Source organism: Triturus cristatus, chromosome 8 (genome assembly GCF_964204655.1).
Source record: "Triturus cristatus chromosome 8, aTriCri1.1, whole genome shotgun sequence".
Taxonomy (NCBI): domain Eukaryota; kingdom Metazoa; phylum Chordata; class Amphibia; order Caudata; family Salamandridae; genus Triturus; species Triturus cristatus.
In genome coordinates, this window is record NC_140591.1 from 1394533338 (window position 1) to 1394558717 (window position 25380).

The following is a 25380-nucleotide window of genomic DNA, read 5'->3' on the forward strand; positions in this document are numbered from 1 at the left end:
CTCATAGGCACTAGAAAGAGGTAAACGATCTGTTCGCTGCTAGGCTACCTCTAGACCAACTCATCTGCAAAGATAGTTGATCAGCTTGTGGGTTGGAGGTGTAAAGTAATGGCTAGACAAATAAAGGGAAACATTGAAAGCTTTCGGCTTTGCTCGAATGAGGTAGCAACCTTAGGATAATAGCAACTTCAGAGAATATATGAGGTAAACAATGCAAACATTGAAATGTATTATGTGAATGCTAGAGCACATGTTCTTCTGTTCACCCTTAAAGTTTGTCCCACGGTATTAATTATAGAAGCAAATTCACAGTATCCATTTCTAGTAAAATCATAAACCGGTGTTTAATCCTGGCCCCATAGTTTTATCTCCCTATGCTTGAGCACTCCAGTGCCTTAGTCAACAAAAGTTTCACTTATAGGGCAAGATAGTGTGCATGGGAGAAGCCCAGGATATATACACAACTGATGAGTAGTTCAGAGTTCTTCTCTGAAAGATCCTTTTGAGTGTGCTCTCATTGGCACACTCTTAACCTACAACAAGACAAGCGTTCCTCGTCACTTTATAGATATCAATGAGGGTAAATTAGGGCTGATTTTCATCTTCGATGGCAGCGTCTTATTTTGGTGACATCTTGTTATCTACAGCAAAGCTTTCTACAGCTTGTGATACAAATCCAATCCATAACCTCTCTGCAGCTTTTTTTTCCGCTAAATAAATATAAGTAGGTATAAAAAACACTTTGGTGTTGGGAATGTACCATTCTTCTGCTGAGTGCACGATATGCAACACCTCATTATAGAAGACTTTTTTTGCCAGTTTTGTGGCCCACATTAGTTCTTGTTCAGCAGGACTGGAGACAATCCACAGACATGATAAGGTCAACTGGGAGGGATTTTAAGTATTTTAAGTGTTTAGGTATTGTTTACTGACAGCTTCAGGAACTTGTAAGGTATCCATTAAAGGAACGGGAGTAGATGGCTCTGCTACATGAAGGACGCCCTCTAAAGGCGGTGGATTAACCAAGCATTTCCAAGCAGTAGTAAAAGACTAAATAAGCACAATGTAAACAGAGCTGTATGTTTTTTTTAGTGCCGAAAATAGCTTAAACAGTCTCTGCATGATACAGCACTAAGAAAGGCAAAGCAAAGAACAAGTGAAGGCGATGTTTGAGTGCATGTCAAGTTTCCACATGTTGTTGGACACTGTAACACTCCATTATGTTGCAAAATGCAGGTGCTGTATTTTTTAAGGGGTTGAAGTGTGAGAGCCAGATCTGTAGGCAAGAAAGTCCAGCTAGAATGCACTGAGAGGCTGCTCTGACGAGCTGATGAGATTGCTTACCATTGGTTTGCTTTCCTGTCACTCTCATTTGCCTACTTCTTATTAGTGTCCTAGCTTGTCAATCTTGTGTTTGGCCCTCCCATGGAGAAGTGCCTCCTTACGATCTCTCTTGATTGGCTGGCTTCTGTGGTTCCACTTCTTGCTTTGCAAGCACTTTTGATTTATTTTCGGTTAAGAGGTCCATGAGAGTTCATGTTTTTTTTTCCAGCTGCCTTACTTGTGTACTTTTCTCTCCTTACACTCCATATGCTCTGTCGCCCATGCCCTTCTCCCTGTATCCATCCATGTTGCACTCACCCTTGTATACACCCCTGCTGCTTTCTCATCCCTGCCGTTTACCCTACTCACTCCATGTTGCTCTTTCATCCGTTACTTTTCCTCCCCGCCCCTGCCCATGACGGGGGTAGCCTTGTCAAAGGCTTTCTTTTTTTTAATTCTTTAGCAGTGCTGCACCACAAGAAGTCTCAAATGCAAGACTTGTTAGTTTTGCATATGCTTCATGTTTTCTCCTTCTCTTTTTTTTTCTTTCTCTCTTACTCTTAATTTTGCGTACTCTCATTGTGGTCAACATGTGTGTCAGCATCTTTTTTGCTCCTTTTGTCTCTCTATTTACGTTGGTCTCTCTCTATTTTTGATATGCTTCTTCATCCTGTCTATTTCTGTGTCGTACACTCCATTTGCTGATGCTCCCCAGGACGCTGTGATTCTCTGTGTTCATGTCTGTATCTCTCCATACCCAAGGCTATTGGCCTACTTTAGATTATAGTGGACAGCTTACTATGTCACAAGCCTGACAGACTTCCATCTGCCTTATTACAAGCACCATAGGATATAATGCACTTGTACTAATGGGGACAAGATAGCTGTCCGGTTTGTGAAGGAATAACTTGTCTGTCAGACTCTAAAACAAGCCCTTTTTCTCTAGCTGTCCTCTCATTCTCCTTCTTTCTTTTTCACACAGACTTTTCTTTGTCTCAGTCTCTCATCCAGCCTCCTGAGGTCTCTGAACAGTTTGAAAGTCTACTCTTGGGCTCAGTTTCATTGGGGTCTTTACTGCTTAAACCATTATTGTGGAGACCTTTCTACTTCACAGGGGACGTGTGTTTCCCTATAAATTACAAAGACTGTTATTTTAGATTGTGCTTCCTGGACCAGAATATTACCTGCTCTTTAAACAACTGAAATATTAAATAAATACAGTGCTCTGAAGGCTGGTCTGTTTTGCACGGGTAAAAGCACAAATCGTATAATAGATCCAAATGGCTCCCAATCAAAAAAGGGGTCTTAGGACATCGTTTCACTTTTTATCCACCTAAAGCTACCAGTGTGCGTGCATAAGGCACTAGATTTTGATGTGTTTCAAATAAGACAAAAAGAGAATTTTCATTTTTTAGAAGTGGTAGAGATTACTTGATGGCTGGAGCACCAGTTGCAGTAAGTTATGCTTAACCTGAAAGATTCACATCCTCAGCGAGTTCACTCTTCTTTTAATTTTTTGCAGTGGATGATAACATACAGTATTTGAGAAGGGTTATAATAACATCTATGAAAGCGTTATTTATACATGATAATAAGTTTTCATAATGCTTACTTGCAAGTGAAAGTTTGTGTCTGTTCTTTGAGCTGTAGATCTGTTACCAAATAACCTTATCCATATACCTTCAAGTTTGCATGGTGTTGGTTGACATTTTCAACTTCACAATTATAAATTCTAATTTCACATACCCCCTTGCTAAAAATGAGTACTTCAATATAATTCTAAAACCCCAAAACCAAGAGGGTTGCTCAATAAAGTTTTACCAGGCCTACTTTTGAACTGGTTCTGAAATGGGTTCCCATGTCCCCCAGTAGACCTGTTAAATCTTGGGTGCTAAGACCAGAAAATTGGTTTCAGTTAGCCACTTGGCATTAGAGGAGACAAATGATTCAACCTTTATGGGTGGAAAAGAAACCCCTTAAAAAAATATTGAAGTTATTTTTGTATTACAGGTTTAGGATCACAGTCAGTTTGTTTTCTGGGGGTTCCGAGTGGGGTTGGGACAAGTTTTCATCTTATCATTGTCAATTATAACTTGTAGTTATCTAGTTAGCAATAGCAAGCATTATAATAATAATAGCAGAAAAAAGTAATACCAGGAATGTTTGTGACACCCGTTTTAGACACACTAGCAGCACTAATAGTTATATCAATACTAAATACTAGGAGTATTATTGTTAAAACTACAGGACCAATAATAATTGCAATACTACAAGTATTTGTGATAGCAATATGAAAACACAATAGCAGTAATAATATTTAAAGTAATTGTGCTACCAATAGGAAATGTGATACTAATATCATTTTTGATGGCACACAGTTGCCTTCAACATAGTGAACCATCCCGCTCTCATACTCACCCTGGAGTCTTGAATGGAATTCACTTATAAGGTCCTTCATTGGGTTTCCTTCTACCACACCAGTTAGTTCCCATATGTACTTCCAGATCCCAAAAGATCCTTATCTGTGGAGTCCCCCCAGGGTTCTATATTGTCCCCTATCATCTTCAGCCTCTACATGGAGCTGCCTGGTGCTCTACTCACAGATAACCGCATCTGTATTCACCTATTGTACAAACTATACTTGAAAGTCTCCTCTGCTCTTTTACTGAATGCAAAGTCACGTGGGTTCACCTTGAACACAAAACTCACTTTCGAGGAACACATTGCTAAAATGCAAAGATGATCTGTTGCTAGCTTTCTCTTCTAAAGACAAGGAAAATGTTTCTTCCAGAAAGCGTCTTCAGAATTGCTGTTTATGCCCTCATACTTGCATCTGGATAGTATTAACCCCCTAAATGGGGGTGATGGTCACATCCCACCAAACGTGATGGAATTCCATTGACTCTCTATGCTGGCTCGAACCAAGCCAGCTTGCGGACATGCTCACCATCTCTGGTGGTTCTCAGCACACCCACAGCCAGGACATCATCAGACTACAGACTAAGAAGTGTAAAACGTTTTTAAAAAAAACAAGGCAGCAGGCCTTTTCCATCTGTACTCACTCCCTTGAATAACATCCCCACATCCATCAGAACAACCCAAATGCTGCTATAATTTAGGAGACAGTCAAAGATGCACCTCTTTAAAGAACACTGCATCACAATGCATTAAGGGTCCACAAACCAGCCCCCACTCCGATCACTCATTGACTTCATGCTTGTCTTTGACCATATACAGCTCTCTGCTGCCTTTTGGCTAGGTTGGTGCTATGGAAATACCACATACATACATATATACATACATGCAGAACCTAATAGTATTAATTATAGTAACATCATTATGAAAGGCTAAGTCACAATACTTCTATAATTTGTGAAATCGATACCAAACCCAATAACAGTAGTTATAGTTGCAGTAATATGAATAGTAATACCAATAGTTATAGTATTAGTTGCAGTAACAAGGACCCAATACTAAGCCACAATACGCATGTGATGGTGGTTGTGTTGGGAATAATATGGTGCAAGGACCCAATAGTAATCCTCAATACGCATGTGATGGTGGTTGTGTTGGGAATAATATGGTGCAATGGGCAGACTGGTCACCGACTGCAACATCATTCCTTATATGTGATGGTTTTGAATATTCTAGTTTAGCATTATTCTAGTGTTGAGGCAATGACAAAGCTTTCTTTACTCTGCATAACTGAAGTTGTCGATGAATGTGTTTACTATGGTCTACTTGTGGAACACAGATCATTTTTATTTCACTTCTGTCTTTCTTTCTTACACTTTAGGCTTATTCTGGATGACGGGCATAGTAATGTATTTATTCCGCAGACATCCCCCAGTTGATGCCTGGGAAGGACAGGGGAACCCACTTGATAGTTGCAGATGATCTTGACTCTGTTGCCCCAATACACAATGTACATAGGCCCGTTCCATCCATCTCTACCACTGGTGGCGCAATACATAGATGTGTAGAGAATCCCACAAGATCATAAAATAAGTCTTATTTCATCATTGGATAATGCAGTATTTTAGCCAATACTATAACATACACTTAAAGTGGTCTTTGGATCTGCCCTATGCCCAAGATTGACAAGCTTTCCTGTCCATTTGTTACCTTCTCCCCTGGTTTACAAAGTGTCTTTGGTAATGCTGGTTCAAAATGGCTGACGTTCTTCTTGAAAACAAACTAGTTTTCAGTGTTTGGAACTATGATTAAAATGCACATTGCTACTTACTGGTTTAATTTTTTTCCTTATGCTTTACAGGTATTGCAAGATATACTTACAGCAACTTTGAAACATCCAGTGTTGGAAAACTGGTTCCTGGCTTTAGAACATCAGACTATTCCTCAACATAATTTGAACCCTGTCACTGTAAAGCTCCTTTCAGGCCATGTCAACAGTGGTATCATTAATCTGCTGAAGTTAAGTGCTCCGATGCTGGAAAACATCAATTGTCTTACCACGTTATCCAAATATTTTCAAGTTGTCACCCAGTGCATCTTAAAAGAACTCAAGAGTAGACTATCTGACTGCGATAAAATGCCTGACAAAATGTCTCAGTCGCTAGTGGCTTTACAAGAGTTAAATCAGTATCTTGACTCACCCATGCTAAAAGAGGTGACTCTGGCTATGCTACAACTTCCAGAAGATTGCCTTACTATCGAGAGGTCCAAGAATGAGACCACTAAAGAAAAGCATTTAAGTTTTTATGGCGAGGCTCTGGTGCAGTTACTCACAGAAAGCAACCGAAGGCAGCCAACAAAAGGAGAAATGGTAATATCTACAGAACATATTAAAGGGTTGGGAATTTTGCTGTCCACATCTTCCAGTGAGGAACTGGCAAAGGTTCTTTTGCATGCCCTGAAAACAGAACCAGTATTTACACATGCAGTTTCAGTGGATGTTCTCATGTACTGCTTGGGCCGGATGACTGAAACCTGCCTTTCCATTGGAGCATTGCTGGTCCACCATAGTAGAACTCACCTCTTCCAGTTTGAGCTTTGGTGTTTGAAAACTGGACAAGTTAAACACCTGAGGAAATACATGGATGCCTACCTACCTCTAATTGACATTTATCTGCAATGCAGAGAGCAGTACAGTTTTTCCCGACCACTACAAGGTAACTGGATTGCGATTTATTTTGTAACTAAAGCCTGCATAATCTTCTCATTGATTACCTATTGAGTTATATTTGGGTCTGATTCTACATTCAAGGCAACATCCCTACAAATGTGGACAGCCCATTAATATGAAGTAACATGAAACCAGAATCTGATTAGTTATTTATGAAAAAATCACACATAATCTAGAAGTATGAATTTTGTCATTCCCAAAAGAATAATTGAAAGAATGATTTTGTCGCCCAAAAGATTTTGCAACTTCTAATGGAGTTTTGTTAGGAAATTGCAATGCGGAGATCTTATATCAAGGAGATCGACAGACATTACACTTCTGCCCAGGTTTATCCTTGACAGGAATGTGCCTGTGCTTTGCCAAACCTTTACAGTTTTTTCTTTATCAAGCAACTGCATTGAAATAATATTTCTGACGGATACTTTTAGCCTCACATTTCCTCACCTTAAAAATCTCTCCAGGCACCAAATTGGATCTGGAGAAATTTTTTGCAATGCTCTCACATTGCGGTAGGTGGCACCATGTGGGCCTGCGCTTAGCCCGTATCGCCCCATAAGTGGCAGAGCAGAGCTGTATGGTTTTTTCCTCCAAAATGTATTTATTGCATACAATAACAGAGTACAAGAATATGCAAGTAAAATGCAAATAAGAAAACAGTATTCAAAACATTTGGTTGGTAGCAGAATTAGTGATCCACAGAGAAGCATGTGGCATTTGGGCCACACTGTGTTGTATTGCGTGTTTGGATTTTATTGGTCTAGTTCACATTTATCTTCATTGTTGTAAATACTTTTTTTAGCATTTGAGTTTGAAAGCAATGCATATATAAACAGAGGAGCCGTATATAAGCCCCTCCATTGCACACTGATGTCTGTTTCTTTCTTTTCGCGCTCTTCAACATGGATCCTGAGCTCCACTCTTAACTTCTTAGTTCTTCTGATGATTCCAAAAAACTTTTTATTGTGTACAAGGCAACTGTGTCTTCACCAAAAATGACAGGATTCAAGCCTGCAGAGACTGCAGGAAGCAGATGTGAGCCAGGCACCTGCATGAGCCATGCTGGTGATACTTGGACTTTGGTCACAACTCTTTAGTCATCTGGCAAGTGTGCCCTGAAACACCCAGAGGCGATTCAGGACCTGGAAGTGAAATTCCGCATCACCAAACATAAGTGGTCACAAGCTAAGTACAGGTCTTGATCCCACTCAAGTCAAAGTGCAGCTCACAAGGTGGCTTCCACAAAAAGTCCCCTTCCTGCTCAAAGTCTTTTAGTAAGTCCGAGTTGAATTAAGTCTAGTGAAAAGACAGAAGTATGTCACTCATCTTCCTGGCTGATGAGGGGTGTTGCCCTGAAGCCGGTCCCAGGACGCTTCTTTTCGGTCCAGGGAGAACCTTGGCAGTTCGGGCTGGACTGTTCCCATAAGGCACAGGATAAAGACTCGTTTGCATATGGCTGGGTCTAAACTGGGGTGTCATGGTGATCAAAAGAACCATGGATTTAGCACATCTCTTGACTGGGGGGTGAATGTTTGATTTGCTCTGCATAATGTCCATCATCTGTGTGTCTTTTGCTTTCTCACCCTAAGTGTACCGGGTATGCCCAGATGTGGGTCCCGGGCTCACCGTGCTACTGGTTTCAAGCTAGCCTGGCTGATATGGGGTGATGCCCCGAAGCCAGTCCTAGGATGCTTTTTTCCAGTCCAGGAAGGACCTGGCTTGGCAGGGTATGCCCAGACGTGGGTCCCTTGCTCACTTTGCCACTGGATTCAAGCTAGCCTGGCTGATGAGGGGTGTTACCCCGAAACCGGTCCCAGGATGCTTGTTTCCGGTCCAGGGAAGAACTTGCTTCGCAGTTTGGGCTGGACTGTTACCATGAGGCACAGGGTCGAGACTGATTTGCATATAGCTGGGTCTGAACTGGGGTGGCGAAGTGAGGTGAAGAATGATGATGGATTCAACCCAGATCTGTGACTGGGGGGTGAGTGTCTGATAGAGACATCTAGCCGCAGATTCCTTAACTTAGAATATCCCCAGGCGTCAGACTGGATCCGGAAAAACTTTGCAGCAGCACCGGGGGATGGCGCCACACGACCCCGCCCTGACGTCGTCCACGTACGTGACGTCAGCGAGGTCATATAAGTCCATCCCGGCGCGCTGACGTCAGTTTTCCTTCTTTTCCGCGTGCAACGCGGATCCGAAGTGAGCGGTTCCTCTGGCTTGTTTTCAGGCCTTGTCAACGTTTCGCGTCGGGGATCAGTGTGCGATGCCTTCGGGCTTTAAAACTTGTAATTTCCGTTCGCGACAGATGTCCGCCACGGACCCGCATCTTATTTGTATGCAACACCTGAAGCCCAAGTGTCGGCGCAAGCTTCTCTCGGCGTGGTTGTCCAGGTCGGAGTCGTCTCGCCCCCCCCCACCCTCCCCAGCTTTTACAACAGCAGGTCCCTACCGCCGTCGTTCGGCCTCCGGGGTCCGGGGCCGCCGTTCGCCACTTGGTAAGTCGAGGCGCTTGCCGCCAAGGTCTTCGACCTCCCCTTCTTCTTCTGTTGTCAGGAACTCTGGTTCCCAGAACGTCCCGGACGTGCACTCCCAGCAGTCGCCCTACCCGCCCTTTCCGGGTGTGGGGGCAACTCAGGCCCAAATGGAGGCATATGCTGCAGCTTTGCAGACCTCTCTTGGGCCCTCTCCCATCCTTGGGGCGTCCTCGGGGCCTCCGCTTCTTGTGGGCTCTCCAACGGACTCTCCGGTGTGCTCGCCCTTGGCGCCATTTAAGCCTCTACCCCCCCAGGGATGTCGAAGATGTGGCACCGTTAGGGCGTGGCCCAGTTGGGGCCCCCTCTACGACCCACAGCGCCTCAGCTGCGCCGCATAGCCCCTCTGGGTTTCCTGCGGCACCGCAGGTGGTTGCCGGTGCTCATAGCCCTGCTCTGAGCACACCTCAGGCTCCCGGTCAGGCGGTCGCCTGTCCGGAGCCGGGTTCGGTGCTGTACCGGCTCAGGGGGCTCACCTCCTCGCCTCCGCCTCCATTGCTTTCTCTGGAGTCTGAGCCTGTTTATATGCCCTGGGCCGGGCAGGCGGTCGCCTGTCCGGAGCCGGGGTCGGCGCCGGGGGCTCGCCTCCTTGACTCCGCCTCCATTGCTTTCTCCGGAGTCGGAGCCTGTTCATATGCCCCGGGCTGGGCAGGCAGCCGCCTGTCCGGATCCGGAGTCGGAGGCTCGGCTCCGCCCCCACTCCTTTCCCCGGAGTCGGAGCCTAGCATGTACAAGGTGGAGTCGGCGCCGGGCCAGCGCCGAAAGCCTGCCTCGCCGGCTCCGGCGTCTGCTCCTTCCTTTTTTTTTTTTTTTTTTAAATATATTTTTTATTTTCTCTCAAAAACAAAGAAAAATAACAACAAATATAAGCACAGTTTTAACTTACATTGAGTACCCATTAATAGTTGCAATACTTTCAATAATTTCTATTATATAAATTCCAGCACTTCCACCAAGTTATTTCAATACTTTGTTTAAGCAGTGCGGGACTTTTGTCTCTCCTTCCATTTACTTAATGGCTCCCAAGTCCTTCTCCCCAAACATCTTCCTCTCCTTCCTTTCCGAACAGAAATATTTTCCTCCATATTATGTACATACAACGTATTTGACAACCAAGTTTGAAATTTTGGGGGATTTTTATCCAACCAAGCCCTAGCTATTGTCAATCTGTAAACGGCCATTATAGCAAACAGGAATTCTGCATGCTCCTGCTCTCCTTCTGCCACTCCTAACATAATCCAAGATGGTGAGAGAGAGATCCCTATACCCAAGGACCTTGCAAGGAACCCCTCTATCTCTTTAATCAAAATTTGAAGTTGGGGACATGTTGCAAAGATATGTATGCTATCTGCCTCTAACGCATCACATCGAGGGCAGTTAATTCCTACAGTCCCACCCCATCTTGCTATCCTTGCTGGCGTAAAATAGAGAAAATATAATGTTTTATAGTGCTGAGACTGCAAAGGGGCTGAGCTTAATATTGTGCGTCCATAATTCAGAGATTCCAAAAACAAATTACTTTTAACTCCTATTTTATCTACCCATTTTGTACTAAATTTCTCTAAATCATCCTGATTTTCTTTCAACAATATTGCATAAAACGATCTTATCGTACAGTCCCCCATCAGCTTGATTTTCTCCATTATTTCTATCTTGGTGAAGCCTGCAGGACCTCCCACTTTGTTTCTGAAAAAACTTCTAATCTGTAAATACTTGAAAAAACCCCTGTTATCTAAGTTATATAGAGCTCGCAGATCTGAGAATTGCATAAAACCATCCTTAGAGATCAAGTCTCCTATTTGCGTAATCCCCCTTGTTGCCCACTCCGCCATTATCTGATCAGCAAATATCTCCGCTGGGAGTGATCTGTTATTGCATATGGACACATATCTGTTATACCTCCCCAACTTGACTTTTTTTAAGAAAGCATTCCATACCACAACAGCCGCCTTAACAGTTTTAAACCTGGTTCTCTTAAAATAGCTAGAATCTATGCATTTTAAAAAACAGTTGTAGGTATTTGCCCCTAACACAACTGCATAAATCTCAGTAGACATCTTATGCATTCTTACATCATCAATATTCCCCCCAATTAATCCTTGTATATATTGCAAAACAGTTGCCATGTAATATAAACGAAAATCTGGTGCTCCCCATCCCCCCTTTTCCCTAGGCAGTGTCATAAACCTATAGGCCCTCCGGGTCTTACCATGTGCCCAGATAAACCTACTACATATGGCCTCTAGGCCCTTAAACCAGTTGGCTTCAAACAACAAGGGTATAGCCCTGAAAAAATATAAAAATTTAGGTAAAACCAACATCTTAATGATGTTTGTACAGCCTACCAATGACAAGTGCAGGTTATTCATTTTTTCCAGCTCCTTTTTAACTTGAGCTGTCAAAGGTGCTATATTGATTTTAACGATCTTATCTACTTCCGCTGTAATCTGGACCCCCAGATAGTTTGCCACTCCCACCACTCTATCATCATTACACATTACCCACTGATTTTTAACTATCTGAGTTTTCTCTTTGTTCAGGCTATATCCTGAGAACTGCCCAAATCGCACAGCTTCTTCTTCGATTACCCTGATAGCGTCCGAGGGGTTTGTCGTCAGGACGGCCACGTCGTCAGCGTATGCTAGCGTTTTAAGTCTACAACCGTTTAATATTAGCGGTGGAATCAGAACATTTCTTTCCAGCTTTCGTATATAGGGATCTAGATAAAGAGCAAAAAGTAAGGGCGAAGAGGGGCAACCCTGCCTTGTTCCTCTCTGGATATAGACTGCGGATGTTTGTCCTCTATTAACTCTTATCTTGGCCGTCGGGTTTATATATAGGGTCTGTAGAGCTTTAATAAATCCTACCCCTATACCATTCCATCTCAGAGCTTCCCACATATACCTCCACGAAACCCTGTCGAATGCCTTCTCGGCATCTAGGAACAGGGCTGCCATGGGGTCTTCTAAAATGCTTGCTGCATCAAATGCCGTAATTACTTGTCTAGTATGTTGAGTTGTCCCTTTACCCGGGATAAATCCATGCTGAGAAGGAATTACCAGTGATTCAACTACCCTCAGAAGGGGAGCTTATCATAGTCTCGGCGCCGGATGGTGCCGAGTCGACGCCGGACGTAGCCGAGTCGGCGTCTAATATCGCGTGGTTGGCGCCCACTTGCGTCGCTTCGGCGCCGTGTCGGCGTAGAATTATGGTCTCTTCTCCAGAGGCCTCGGGAGGGAGTTTGGCGCAATCTTCTCGCCCACCATGTGGTATTGAGCCGGTGGCTCAGCTCGGTAATTTCATACAGCTCGGAACTCATGTTCATGGGTTCGGTTCGTTACTGCGCTCTTTTGGCTTGGCTTATTGCCCTAAGAGGTGTTGCCCATTGTTTGGGTATGCATACTCCATGTGGGGTACTGGTATGCTATTATATAACTTTGCTTATCTCACCTGCGCCTGGAGATCCTGTGGGCTCCATGCGTCGCTTGGTGATCCGTTGTACGGCGTCCTATGTTTTTCACTGGTGCCATCTTCTTGCGCCATGGTCATCCTGCCTGTTACACCTCCTTGGGAGGTTTCTGGCTCTCCTCTTCAAAAACGGCTCCTACCTGCCCTTACTGTACTAGGTATGCTCCGGTTTGGACATGTTCATGCTCCTGGCTTGTTCTGTCTCTACATATTTATATGTTTATTCATTTATGTATATGTGCAGGTTGCTTTGGTATTCCTCTTCCTACATCGCCACCTCTTTTCGGGGCTGCGATATGTGGGGGAGCTTTTCTGAGTTGTTGCAAGTTTCCTCCTTGCTTCTGCTTACTGGGGTGATTTCCCAATTTGACAAATGCTCCCACACCGTACGTGCCTTTTCTGGAGTGTTTGGTCTCGGATTCTGAGGCTTTTTCCAATTGTTAACGCTACGCCTGCGGGACAGCTCTTATGATGGCAGTCGTCAAAGACGACTGCTTGCAAGTCTATATTGAGGGTTGTTTCTCGCTTTGTCTTCATACTGCTCGGTTGGGCACTCTTAAGCTTTTTGTATAAGTCACTTTGAGGTCTCTGTGGCCGTTTGCCTGCTGCGTGTTTCTACCTGCTTCAGCGGGTTAAACTAAATTTACCCCTATTTCCTCTTTTTGGGATTGGGTGTCCACTTGGCGTGTTTCTTGTCCCGCCGCCTATTCCAATTGCATTGCTCAGGTTCTAGCTCTTGCTTTTGGGCTTTTGGCACCTGCTCCTTCAGCCTTCCTTCTATGGGCTAGTCTGTTAGGCTCTGGTTGCATCTCTTCTGGTTCTTTTGAACTTGAGTCGGTGACCTGATTGTGCTCCATTCAGCGGAGAGTGGTCCTTCTTCCTTTCTCTCTTTCTTTGCTCTAGTATATGGCTCAGGCCATTCTACCTGCCCCCTTTTTAATATGGGTATGGTGTAGCGCCATTCTGACATTTTTAGGATATCTGCAATCCCGGTATTTCTGCTCTTCCGAGCTGCTTGGGTTGCTGTCGGGCTGTTTCGCCACAGCCTCCCCCATTTATCCGTCACTCTGTTGCCGGATCGGATGCTTGGCGCTGTCTGTTAATCTGTCGCAGACCCACCTCCCCTTTGGGGTATGGCTGTGGTATTTATTCTAAGTTAAGAAATCTGAGGCTAGATGTCTCTATCAGATGTACGAGTTACTTATCTTCAGTAACGATGTATCTGGTAGAGACGTTGTCTAGCCGCAGATTCCTTAATGCCCACCCAGCCTCCCCGTTCTGCGAGGGCCTTGCCAAGGGGCGTTCTCCACTGGCCCCCCTGTTAAAGTTGGCATTGTTTTTTTCTCTCATAGGTGCTTACATTGTTGCGTCCCTTTGAGACTTGCCATAATACCACTGACTCCCTCTCTGGGGTTCATGTCACAATTCCACTGTTGCCTCCCTCTCAAAGGTTTCTTATTTGTAGAATGAGGCCTTTTCGATTGTCCTTCACCAGGAGATTCCTCTTCCTTTTCTTCTTCTCCTGCTTTCTTCCGCCTTCTCTGTTGGCTCAGGGTTCTGTGCTCCTCTATGGTAGTCTTCTTTGGGGCTCTGTTCGGCTCTGTTTCAGACCTCCGTTACTACAGGGGCAGTGCCAGACTTTTTCATTTGGTGGACTGTTGTTCTCTCTGTGCTCCGTTCTTGCTGGACGGCACGGTTGTGCATGGTACTGACAGTCTATTTTTGTCTGTTATTCTGCATGCTACCAACAGTCTGTTTCTTTCTGTTGAGTTGTTCTTCCCTTCCTTATACTAGGGAAGGGTCTTCGCTTAGCTCGCGAGGGTCACAGCTCTTTCACCTATATGTAGGTAGTGTCTAATTCTGTCTTTTACGATGGTGTCAGCACCATCCTCCTTATTTATTCACGGATTTTCATCCATCGCACACTGTTCCCATACTTTCTCAGTTTTTGTTGTTGTTTTTTTTATTGGTGGCTCCGCGTTGTTTCGAAGAAAACTGACGTCAGCGCGCCGGTAGGGACTTATATGACCTTGCTGACGTCACGTACGTGGACGATGTCAGGGCGGGGTGGTGTGGTGCCATCCCCCGGGGCGCAGAGTTGCTGCTGCAAAGTTTTTTCCGGATCTAGTCTGACTCCTTGGGATATTCTCAGTTAAGGAATCTGCGGCTAGACAACGTTTCTACCAGATATATCGTTACCGAAGGTAAGTAACTCGTACATCTAGTGCTCCGTCCATCATCTCCTTGTGTTTGCTTTGTTTGCCCTAAGTTGGTAGGGTATGCCCAGACGTGGGTCCCTTGCTCACTTTGACACTGGATTCAAGCTAGCCTGGCTGATGAGGGTGTTACCCCGAAACTGGATCCAGGATGCTTGTTTCCGGGCCAGGGAAGACCTTGCTCCGCAGTTCGGGCTGGACTGGACTGTTGCCACGAGGCACCGGGTCAAGACTGATTTCCATATAACTGTGTCTGAACTGGGGTGACGAAGTGAGCTAAAGTATGATGATGGATTCAATCCAGATCGGTGACTGGGTGTGAATGTCTGAAAAGTTTCAGCTCTCCGTCCATCATCTCATTGTGTTTGATTCATGTCACTTCCTCATCCTGAAGAATGACACTATTAGACCTATTTTGGACCTCTGCCCATTAAACACCTTTCTGACGAAGGACATGTTCAAAATGGTCACTGTGGCCCAGATACTGTCAGATGGGGACCCAGGAGATTGGATGGTGTCCTTGAAAATGCAAGACACTATTTCCTTATTCCTGTCCTGCAGTCACATAGGTGTTAACTATGCTTCAAGTTGGTCTAGAAGATTTCCTATTCACTGTGCTCCCCTAAGGCCTTACATCAGCCATTTGGGTGTTCAGGAAAGTGATTGTGGTTTTCGCTGCCCTTTTTCGGAGGTTAGGAGTACACAGATTTTGGTCCCTCAATGATTGGCTGCTAAAGGATGTCTTGCTGCAGTCCGTCGTAGACCACCTCCGAATGACAGACCAACTCCTAACATCGTTAGTCTTGGGACCCAGGCCTGGATGTGGGTGCGCAAGTGCTCCAGTGGCATGCTCACTTATCTTGTGTACAATGGCCCATCAGGTTGGAGTACTCTGTTTCCCGTGACCGCCTTCTGGTATATGCATCTCACAGCATACGGGCTTCTGCCCGATCAGTAAGGTGAAATCTTTAACAGTGGCCTTTCCTGGGTACAGGGGTCGCCGACTTTGTCCAGGACATGGGCAACGATCTGATCAGTGCAGAAGTAGTTTCCTCATGCTTCACACCTGGAGTCCACTTGACAGCACTCTCCACTGTGCCTCGCTTCTTCCAAAGCTTTCCTGTTCCTTACAGGGCACATTGGTCATCCAGATCAGGCAGGCGCTAGTGCTCCAAGCTCCAGGGCAGGTGGTCTTAGATTCCCTTAGTGATGTCCTCTCACTCAGCAACGACATTAGCAGGCCTTGGCCCCAAGTCCTGGTCACAGGCAGAAGTCTTTCAGGGCTTCCCCTCCTCACACAGCTCATCTGGCTGCTTGACATATGACAACGTTTGGGATATCAAACTCCCCTTCTGATAGTCAATATCCAGACACTAAATGTGATTTAGGATCTGAGTCTTTAAAGTTTTATGTTTGTGCTCTGCCTATTTCGAAGTGTCCTCTGCTCCCACTTCCTCTTCAAAAAGCAGTCTATCACAGCAGTAGTGTCTCCAAAGCTGATAGTCCCACAACCAAGGCCATGGGAGTGACTAGAGTTCATACCTAGATGTCAGTCGCAGTGATATGTGCTTAAAAGATTAACCTAAGGCCCCAAGCCCCACTCTTTATAATTTGCCAATCAGCCCTGTCTCCTTCCTAAGATGTGCCCAGACCCTTTCCTTGTGACCTTTTACTGAATCAAATAGCACCCTTTGAAGTGTACAGGGCAAGCCTGGTCTTCCCCTCCCTACTTACAGGAATGGAGCAATACACAAATCAGTCTGAGGAGATCTCACTCCCTCTTCTCCCTGTTTCACCATGCAGACCTGGGTCTCCCAAAATGGACTCCCAGGGCCCTCCATGTATTGTACCATTCACAGGCACACCTACACAGAGTACATGTATAAAGCATACATGCACTGCACAGTACTGTATCCTTCATATACTGTATACACCCATACACATACATCCAGCATACTCATTTAACATGCACAGCCTGCCCACAACAGTATGTTTTATGTGCTGTACCACTCATAGGAAACACACCAAGATGATGGATGGAGTGCTGAAACTTTTCAACCCCTCACCCCCAGTCACTGATCGTTCTTTTGCTCACTGTGCCACCCCAGTTTGGACCCAGCCATATGCAAATCAGTCTTGACCCTATGCCTCATGGGAAAAGTCCAGCCAGACCTGTCAGGCCAGGTCCTCACTGGACCGGAAACAAGCATCCTGGGACCGGTTTCGGGGTATTACCCCTCATCAGCCAGGAAAGCTTGAATCCAGTGGCACGGCGAGCAAGGGTCCGACGACTGGGCATACCCTTGGTCACTTAGGACAAACTTAGCAAACACAACAAGCTGATGGACGGAGTGCTTAAACTTTTCAACCACTTACCCCCAGTCACAGATCTGGGTTAAACCCATTGTTCTCTTGCTCACTATGCTACCCCAGTTTGGACCTAGCCATATGCAAATCAGTCTTGACCCTGTGCCTCATGGGAACAGTCCAGCCCGAACTGTCAGGCCAGGTCCTCTCTGGACAGTAAACAAGCTTCCTGAAACTGGTTTTGTGGTATTACCCCTCATCAGCCAGGCTAGCTTGAATCCAGTGGCACAGTGAGCAAGTGACCCACATCAAGGCATACGCCTGGTCACTTAGTATGAACATAGCAAACAGAACAAGATGATGGATGGAGTGCTGAAACTTTTCACCCACTCAATCCAGTCACAGATCTGGGTTTAATCAATTGTTCTTTTGCTCAATATGCCACCCCAGTTTGGACCCAGCCATATGCAAATCAGTATAGGCACACATGCATCCAGTATATGCATTTAACATACTTGCACTGCACCCTTTACATATTGTCCCATTTATAGGTACATAACGCCTCCTGGCATACGGGGTCACCGTCTGCTACTGCACAAGGCTATGATATATATCGCACAGCAGTCTTTTCTACAGCAGTCAGTCCTGGCATGTATTGGGACTACTGACGCCAGCGACACTTTTGCCCCACCAATACAGAAACTTCAGAGGCTTTTAAAGGGGGCTAGCTTACAGACAAGGACAGCCCTCTCGACCTGTACCTCAGGCCATGTCACTGGCAGAAACCACTCCAACTAGCAGGGACAGGAAGGATGCCATATTTATTCTCTGGCTGGGGATTTATCACGCCAGTTTAACCAACAAGTATCCCACCAAGGATCATGGGGGTGGTCCTTTCCAATACTGTATTGGAAAGGACCACCCCCATGATCCTTGGTGGGATACTTGTTGGTTAAACTGATTTATCTGGGAGGACGTATCCCCTTCACTCACGAAGGTCCCTCTCAACCCTCTGGATCCAGCAAGGTCTCCTTTGTTTGGATCTTAAGTTTATCACGATTTATTACACCAGACAGATGGGTTTTACAGATTGTGCTATAATGCCTTTCAACTATTCCTCACCACACACTCTGGGCACACTCGGCCATCTTTTAGGTACTGTACAACTCATAGGCACATATAATCCTAGCACATGCATTTACTATGCATGCAATGTTCAGTACTGCATTATCCTTGTATTGTACCCTTGCCAGGCACACATACACCCAGCACTTCTCACCTAACCAATATAGGCTGAATGTGAGTTGAGGACACAGCAGCAGAACTTAAAAAAGGAGTGAGCCTGTAGGACTCACTCCAGCGACACAGGTTAAAAGAACCTGTTCACTCCTACTTATCACTACACCGTATGCTGCCACTACCGCGCTCTTGCTGCTTAAATCCTTCCACCACTATGAGGGAAGCTCTTTGGGTTCTCCTCCTGGTCCACCAAAACTGCAAACCATGAGATATGCCTATGTCATGGACCACACACACATGATCGGGCATACGGGATCCAGACATCAGTACAGTTGGTCACTCAGGGCAGGGGTGCACATTGATTACCATGTAGAGGACTTTTCCATCTCAGCAGTTGGGTTTCACCATCAATGAGCCTAAGTCTCACCTGAACATCTTTCATGACCTTCCATTCATTGCAGCAATTGTGGACAATGTGGCATTCAAGGACTTTCCACCTCTGCAGCGAGTCAAGGATATTAAGGATATGATCCCAGTGTTTCTGGATCACTCTTAGTGTTGTGATAATAGCTCCTAAACTTCTTGGTCTCCTGGCCTCATGCATCCTTCTCAATCTCATCCTAACAGGGGGTTTATGCGAGCCCTACAGTGCAACCACAGACCCTATTGGGACGTGCCCCTGGGATGCCTCTGACTCCATTCAGATGTCGAGAGATGGCGCAGGATCTGTTGTTGGAGATGCCAAACTGACATAGGGATGGGCGCTCCCAGAGTTCAAGGTGGTGATAGATGCATCACTGCTGGGTTGGTGGGCTACCTGGGAGAGGTGGAGATTGGAGAGTCAGCTCCATATCAATCTTCTGGAGCTTTGTGGCATCAGTCTGACCCTAAACACCTTCTGGATATTTATAATAGGGAGGCTGAGGCAGATCCTTGGGACAACATAAACACCATGTGGTACTGCAACATTTAGGGTGAGGTAGAGTCCTGCATCCTGTGTCTAAACACTTGCTTTCGACACACTAGGTGGACCGAGATATGTGAAAGAGACACATACAGTGACTAATAATGCATCCAATCATTTACTTTCGAAATCAAGCGCAGCAATTCAAGATAGAGAATCTTGCCCTGAGGAAGTCTGCTGTGACATCAACAGCTTGAGACAAAAGGGCTTTCTTCATCAGAATCAAGGAATAAAAAGACTCTTGAAACCACAATCTCAATTTAATTCTGTGTGCCTGGAGAACAATAACATCTGTGTCAGGAGGTGCTGCATCTCTGGAGGTGACTGGACCAGCAAATATCTTCGCCTACCACCTGTCGGAGTTTCTGAATGCCAAAGTAGTCAAACTGAGCAGATATCCTCTTGGGAATGACAAGTGACGTCTTCATCCTGAGTTAGTGTAGGGCATTTTTAAGCAATGAATACTCACTGACTTAATATTTTTGCCACGGTTGAGACTGCACGGTGTCAGCCATTCCTCCAAAGTTCTGGTTAGGAAATGCATTTCTGGTTTATGTACTCATTCCCACTTCTACCTTTTGTGTTCCAAAAATCTGTTGAAGATTAAGACAGACCTGGTGCAAGTCATTCTCATTGCCCCGGACTAGGCCAGGAGAGTGTGGGACTCAAAGAATCTGATAGTTTGTCCTTTGATAAGTCTTCCACTTGGGGATAACCTCTTGTCTCAGGGACAGGGCAAGGTCCTTCATCCATATCTCCACAACCTACATCTCCATGCATGCAGATTGAGCAATGGCAGTTAAGTGCGTTTGACTTGCCGACTGAGGTGGTTGATATCCTTGAAGTCCGAGAGTCAGAGGCCCTGCCACATATTGGATCTATGCTTGGTCCTGGAACAAATTTGTCTGGTGTGGTGCCTCGAGCACCAAATGTTCAACAAAGCAGGGGGGCAGGGGGGCTTTTTACCGAGGTCCAGCAAAGGTGCCCTGTATGGATCTATGCAATGAAGATTTGCTGTTCCTCAACACGGTGATGCCTAGAAGATAAACAGACTGCCGACCAACCAATACCCTGGAATGTGGTATGGAGGTCAGTCACTGTTAAAAGTGGAGGGATCAGGAGGGATCCCGTTCTGTCGAAACTAGGGTCCTCACACACGCAGCAAGCTAGGTGTCATGCTTCATCATTTGGACCTGCTCCTCGTTGGGTCGGCGCTGCAATACCCAAGGTGCTCTTTGTCGGAGGTATTTTGTTCCTTGCTGTATGATGAAGTGGGGGGTGTGGCCCGTGAAGTGTAGATACAGTGCAGTGTGTGGTTAAAACAAGTAGGATAATCCAAATAATACTTTTATTCAGGTTGGTTATCCCCTTGACTAAAAATGTGTAGAGTGGCAGCTTTCCTGGCTTCTAGGTTCAGTACAAGCTATGCTCATCTCTTTAGGTCAACATGTTTCTTGCCTCTTGGTTCTAATAATCCGTGGCAATTCTTCAGGACCTACTCTATGTGAAGTGAATCTATCTACACTCAGTGGTGGGGCTAGTAGCTGCCTACCACAAGTAGTCACTATGATAAAGATATTCAATAGTGCGGTTCATCGATCTCCCATAATAGGGGATATCGCCACAATCCATGTGCGGCGTTTCTATTGGACACCTTGTAGCGCGGTGCCCATTCAGTTGTTTGTGGATCAGCAGACTCACCTACCCTCCAAGCCGGCACCGGATCGTTTTTTTTGTTTATTCATGCGTTATTCCAGGAAGGTCATGCAGTGGGCACAGTAAAAGGTTATTTCTGATGGATACATCTACCTGTGGATTCCTCACCTTTTGAATATCCCAATGCGCCAGCATTCCACAAAAACCTTTTTCTACAGCGCTCCCAAGTCGACGAGGGCGCCACAATGCTACGACTTTGCATGCAACTCCGCTTGATGTAATCGGAGCCATCAGAAGTTCTCATTGGCATGCTTACGTCGGTTCCCTTTGTCCCACGCCTTTGACATGCATAGTTTTTTTTCTAGGTTCTCAATAATACTAGGAAGTCTTGAAACATTTTGTCTCGAAAATAGCAACGTTGGTGTATGGCAAGAATGTCGCCTCCAAGGAAGTCTGAATTCAAGTCCTGTAGACAATGTGAAGATGAGATGTCGGTCACTGACACGCAGGACTGCCCTAGGTGTCTAAGTTCAGAGCACGACATCGAGGTCTGTCGTTCATGCCAGAAGATGAATCCGAAGGTGTTGAAGGAGAGGGAGTTGATGCTGTTTATGGCCAAGGCAAAAAGGGGAAAAAAGAGGGTATCGGAAATCTTATCCACGATCTGAGTCACTTGTCCCCATTCTTCGAAGTTGTCCAAAAGGAGGCACAAGGAGAAGCGATGTCCTGGTTCTTGACGTCGCTCTTTGAGAGATGTGTCCCTGAAGTCGGTGTCCCCGAATACGAGAGTCCATGGAGAAAGAGGTGAGATTTATCCAACTCAGTCTCTGGGAGTGGTTCCAGCGTCACCTTTGAGAGCGGTGACTCCTCCTGGGAGTCCTGAGCCGGAGCCAGTATCGGATTCAGTTCTTCCTCCGCCTTCACCTCGGGTTGTGCCTCCACAGGTGAAGAAGTGTTCAGCGTTCCCAAGTTCAGGGTCTTATACGTTGAGTTTCCTGATTGCGGTCTATAGCATTTTTGCAAGGGTCTGGGACTCCATCTGGTCTGCCTGGGAGCCCCGTGGGCCCACTTGCTTATTCTTTGGGAGGTTTCCCGGCACACTACCATCAGACGCCATTCCTGCCATTTATGCTGATAACTCAGTTGAACTGGCCTCTATCAACGCTTGGAGGAGGCAAGTGATTAGAAAAGCAGCAAAGATGTTGGAGTTGCCTTTGCCTTCTATGGAATTAAAATCTTAATTTGTTGATGGAGGTGCTTCATTCATCCATGTCATGCATTGAGCCTTTACCTTTTAGTGAGGCCCTTACTGAGCCTATTCTTGATATTTGGCAGAAACCTATGTTGTCAGTGGTAGTGTCTAGCTCTGTTGCAAAATGGTACAAGCCTGCTCCAGGTGACCCGTTCTTGTCTACACCCGAGAGCTTGGAGGTACAAGCGTCCTGCTCTTCATTGTCGATTTCTGGGTCTTTTCCTACAACTCCAGCTGATAGTGAGTAAAAGGCTGGAGCAATCTGCAAAGAAGGTTTTCTCTTCTGGTAGCATGCCTCTGAAATCTACCAATGCCTCATATCTGTCTGAACGTTACATCCATGCATTGATGGAACCAGTCAAGGGGGTGGTTCCAAAATTGCCTGATCTTCAGGGACATTTTTTGGGGTTGCTTAATGACAGTCATGCTGCTGCGCCCCCGCCCCCTGGTAGTTCAATTGGCCTGGTCACGGCAGACTCAGTTGCGAGGGAGATTGGGTCTTCTGTTCCCACGAGGAGACATGCTTGGTTGAGGGATCTGGCTTCTCATCGCGTGTTCCAGCAACATTGTTGAATTTGTTGTTTGATGGTTCACGGCTGTTTTGTACAGAAGCTGATTCTGCCATAGAGAAGTTTAAGGACAGTAAAGCCAAGCCAAGATCTTTGGGCCTTCTTACACAGCCTAACTATGACAGGCAGTTCTGCAGGTTCCGGGGGTTTGGCCGTAACTTATCATTTCGTGGAAGGAGCCAATTCCACCAGCAACAGCCCTCCAATTCCCTGTACAGGAGTTATAAAGGGAGGGGCAGGGGCAGACAAAGTGGAGCTGGCCATCAGCCTTCTTCTTCTTCCTCCTCTTCCTCCCTGGCCTGTGTCAAAGAAAAGCAGCCATAGTTCTGCCATCATGGAGCATGCTTGTCCAATGGGAGGATGGTTGACCTATTACTACCTCAATGGAGATCTGTAACAACAGATCTTTGGGTTTTGGATATTGTGGAGAATGGGTACTCCTTACCTTTCTAAGAGTTTCACCTACTTTTCCTCCCCAACAGGACTTTTGTTCAGAAGAACATCTTCTGCTCCCTCAACAGGAGTTTCAGATTCTGCTTCAGAAGGTCGCAGTAGAGTTGGATCCAGAGCAGGAGTGGGGTACGGATGGTGTTTCCGGGATTTCTTGATTCCCAAAAAGAATGGTCGCTTGCAGCCGAATTGTGTGTGTGAAGTCGTAGCATTGTGACCTCAGGATTTTGAACTGGTTTCTCAAATAGGGAAGGTTCAAGATGCTGACCCTTGCACAAGGGCAGCTTGCACTGAAGAAGGAAGATTGGATGGTTTCGATTAATGTACAGGATGCCTATTTTCACATACCTATTCTGAAGGTGCACAGGAAGTATCTCTGTTTTACGGTGGGGTCTCGGCATTACCAGTTCGCGGAAACTGACGTCAGCATGCCAACGAGGTCTTCTTATAAATAGTATGATCAAACTAAAGCATCAGTCTGTTACCACAAATACTCTGACATATTCAAGTGACATCTTAAGAAAATAACCTTTCTTTCCAATATGTGGACCTTGTTTCCCTCAAGTTTTACTTATTCTGAATTATCTTATCAGGTTTGTAACTCTTTTTGTATCTCATCATTTTACATCTTAAATAAGTGAATCAAAATAAGTGTCAGGTCTGACCTTCTTGCGGCATGTATGTGGAGCTTGGGCCACAATCATGGGCTCACTGAGGATAGCAAATACTCTAGGGTTTGGCCCAGATTGTGTTTTTTAAAGGTACTGGAGGTGACCCTTGTGGCATGTGTGTGGTGGTTGATCTGCAATTATGTAATTTTTGCTCAGGACAACAAATATTCTAGATTGGCTACGATTGAAAACCCTTGATTTTATATATACATAAAAATACACCTTAAGACTAATCATTAAATGGCCCTTTGCCGATTGGAGAAAGTATCTACATCTAGATCACCCTGTGGAGTTTGAAAATTCATTCTCAAAGCTGTTCCTCTCTGAGGGCAAAATCTCCTTCATGTCACCTGAAGAGAGAGCAGCACTTAAGCTGAGGTAATCAAAAGTATCTTTACGACCACACTTAAATCAGTGTTGTCATAGACTTTGTAAGGCCATGTTCAAAACATTTGATAATATGTCTGCAAGACCTAGAATCTCTGGCACACCCATGTCCCTTCATCGTAAGATGCTCCTCCATCCTGCCCTTGGATCACATCAGTAGTTTCTACTCTTAATCTGGGTTCTTCTGCTGCTAAACTGGGTTCTTCTGCTGCAGGTTCAACTTTGCCTCGTTCCACCTTTAGTTCAAGGAATAGTGCAGTATAAGATTCATACTTTTGCTTCAACTGCACTGGTGATGTCTATCTTGTTATTAAGAACCAGTGATGACAAAAAAAGCCCCATTTGTTCAACTTAATATCTGCTTGTGCAAGAGATTGTATCTAACCGGAGTGCAATAGACAGCATTCAATTTATGGTCTTTGGTGTCTCGGCAAAGATCTCATGCTGGGTCTCAATGTCTCTTTTTCATTTGGTGAATCAGTGAGATAAATATTTGAAGCGGTTTCTGCCTTAGTCTCTGGCTCTCCTTTTCAGATCTGTGGATGGTCTTGGTTGTATGCAAGTCTGTTTTCTGCGGACTGTCCTGGATGGATACCCTACAACTAATAAGTGCTTAAATTAAGACCCATTTTGTTAAACTGTTAAATGTAGAGGAATGCAACAATGTTTTGTTCTTCTGTCAAGTCTGAAGACCAATTCACTTCTTGTCCACAAAAGAACAAAAAGGGTAGATGTGATTAGGCAGAAACTATGTAGTCAGGATGAATTAGCCACTAAATAGTTCCATAGGGCAACAAGCTATTATCGAGGACTTTCCAGAGAAACAAACAGTAAAAATACATTGAGATCCTAGGCTATAAGACAAAAACACATGAAGGTACTAAACACATGATTCTGGTACAACATGAAACCTGCTGTGAGAGTGCTGCCTCACCTGTGCTGCAGCTACTGATAAGGTCAATAGAGTTGAGAAGTGATTCCACAATAATCTAGCAGTAGGTGTTGTTACCAAATGGGGAATCCGATCAGAATGGCACTTTTTTTTATGAATCCTAAAGGTTTTAAAATGTTGTTGAAATGAAGGTTGTAAAGTCGGCTGTCACATTGAGTGCCCAATGGAATTTGGAGAGGTGAGAATTTGCTTGAGGGGCATACTTAGGGGATTGGGATGAGAGGGGAAAGCATCATTTAGATTGAGTGC

At 45.2% G+C, this 25380-nt stretch overlaps 1 protein-coding gene across 1 annotated transcript in view; it reads left to right on the forward strand.

Moving 5' to 3' along the window:
- URB1 (URB1 ribosome biogenesis factor) overlaps positions 1–25380 on the forward strand; it is an 801240-nt gene that overhangs the window by 428474 nt on the left and 347386 nt on the right. The window contains exon 22 of the mRNA XM_085623119.1: positions 5600–6455. Within this exon, the coding sequence (XP_085479245.1) occupies positions 5600–6455 (856 nt within the window). The remainder of the gene's footprint in view (positions 1–5599; positions 6456–25380) is intronic.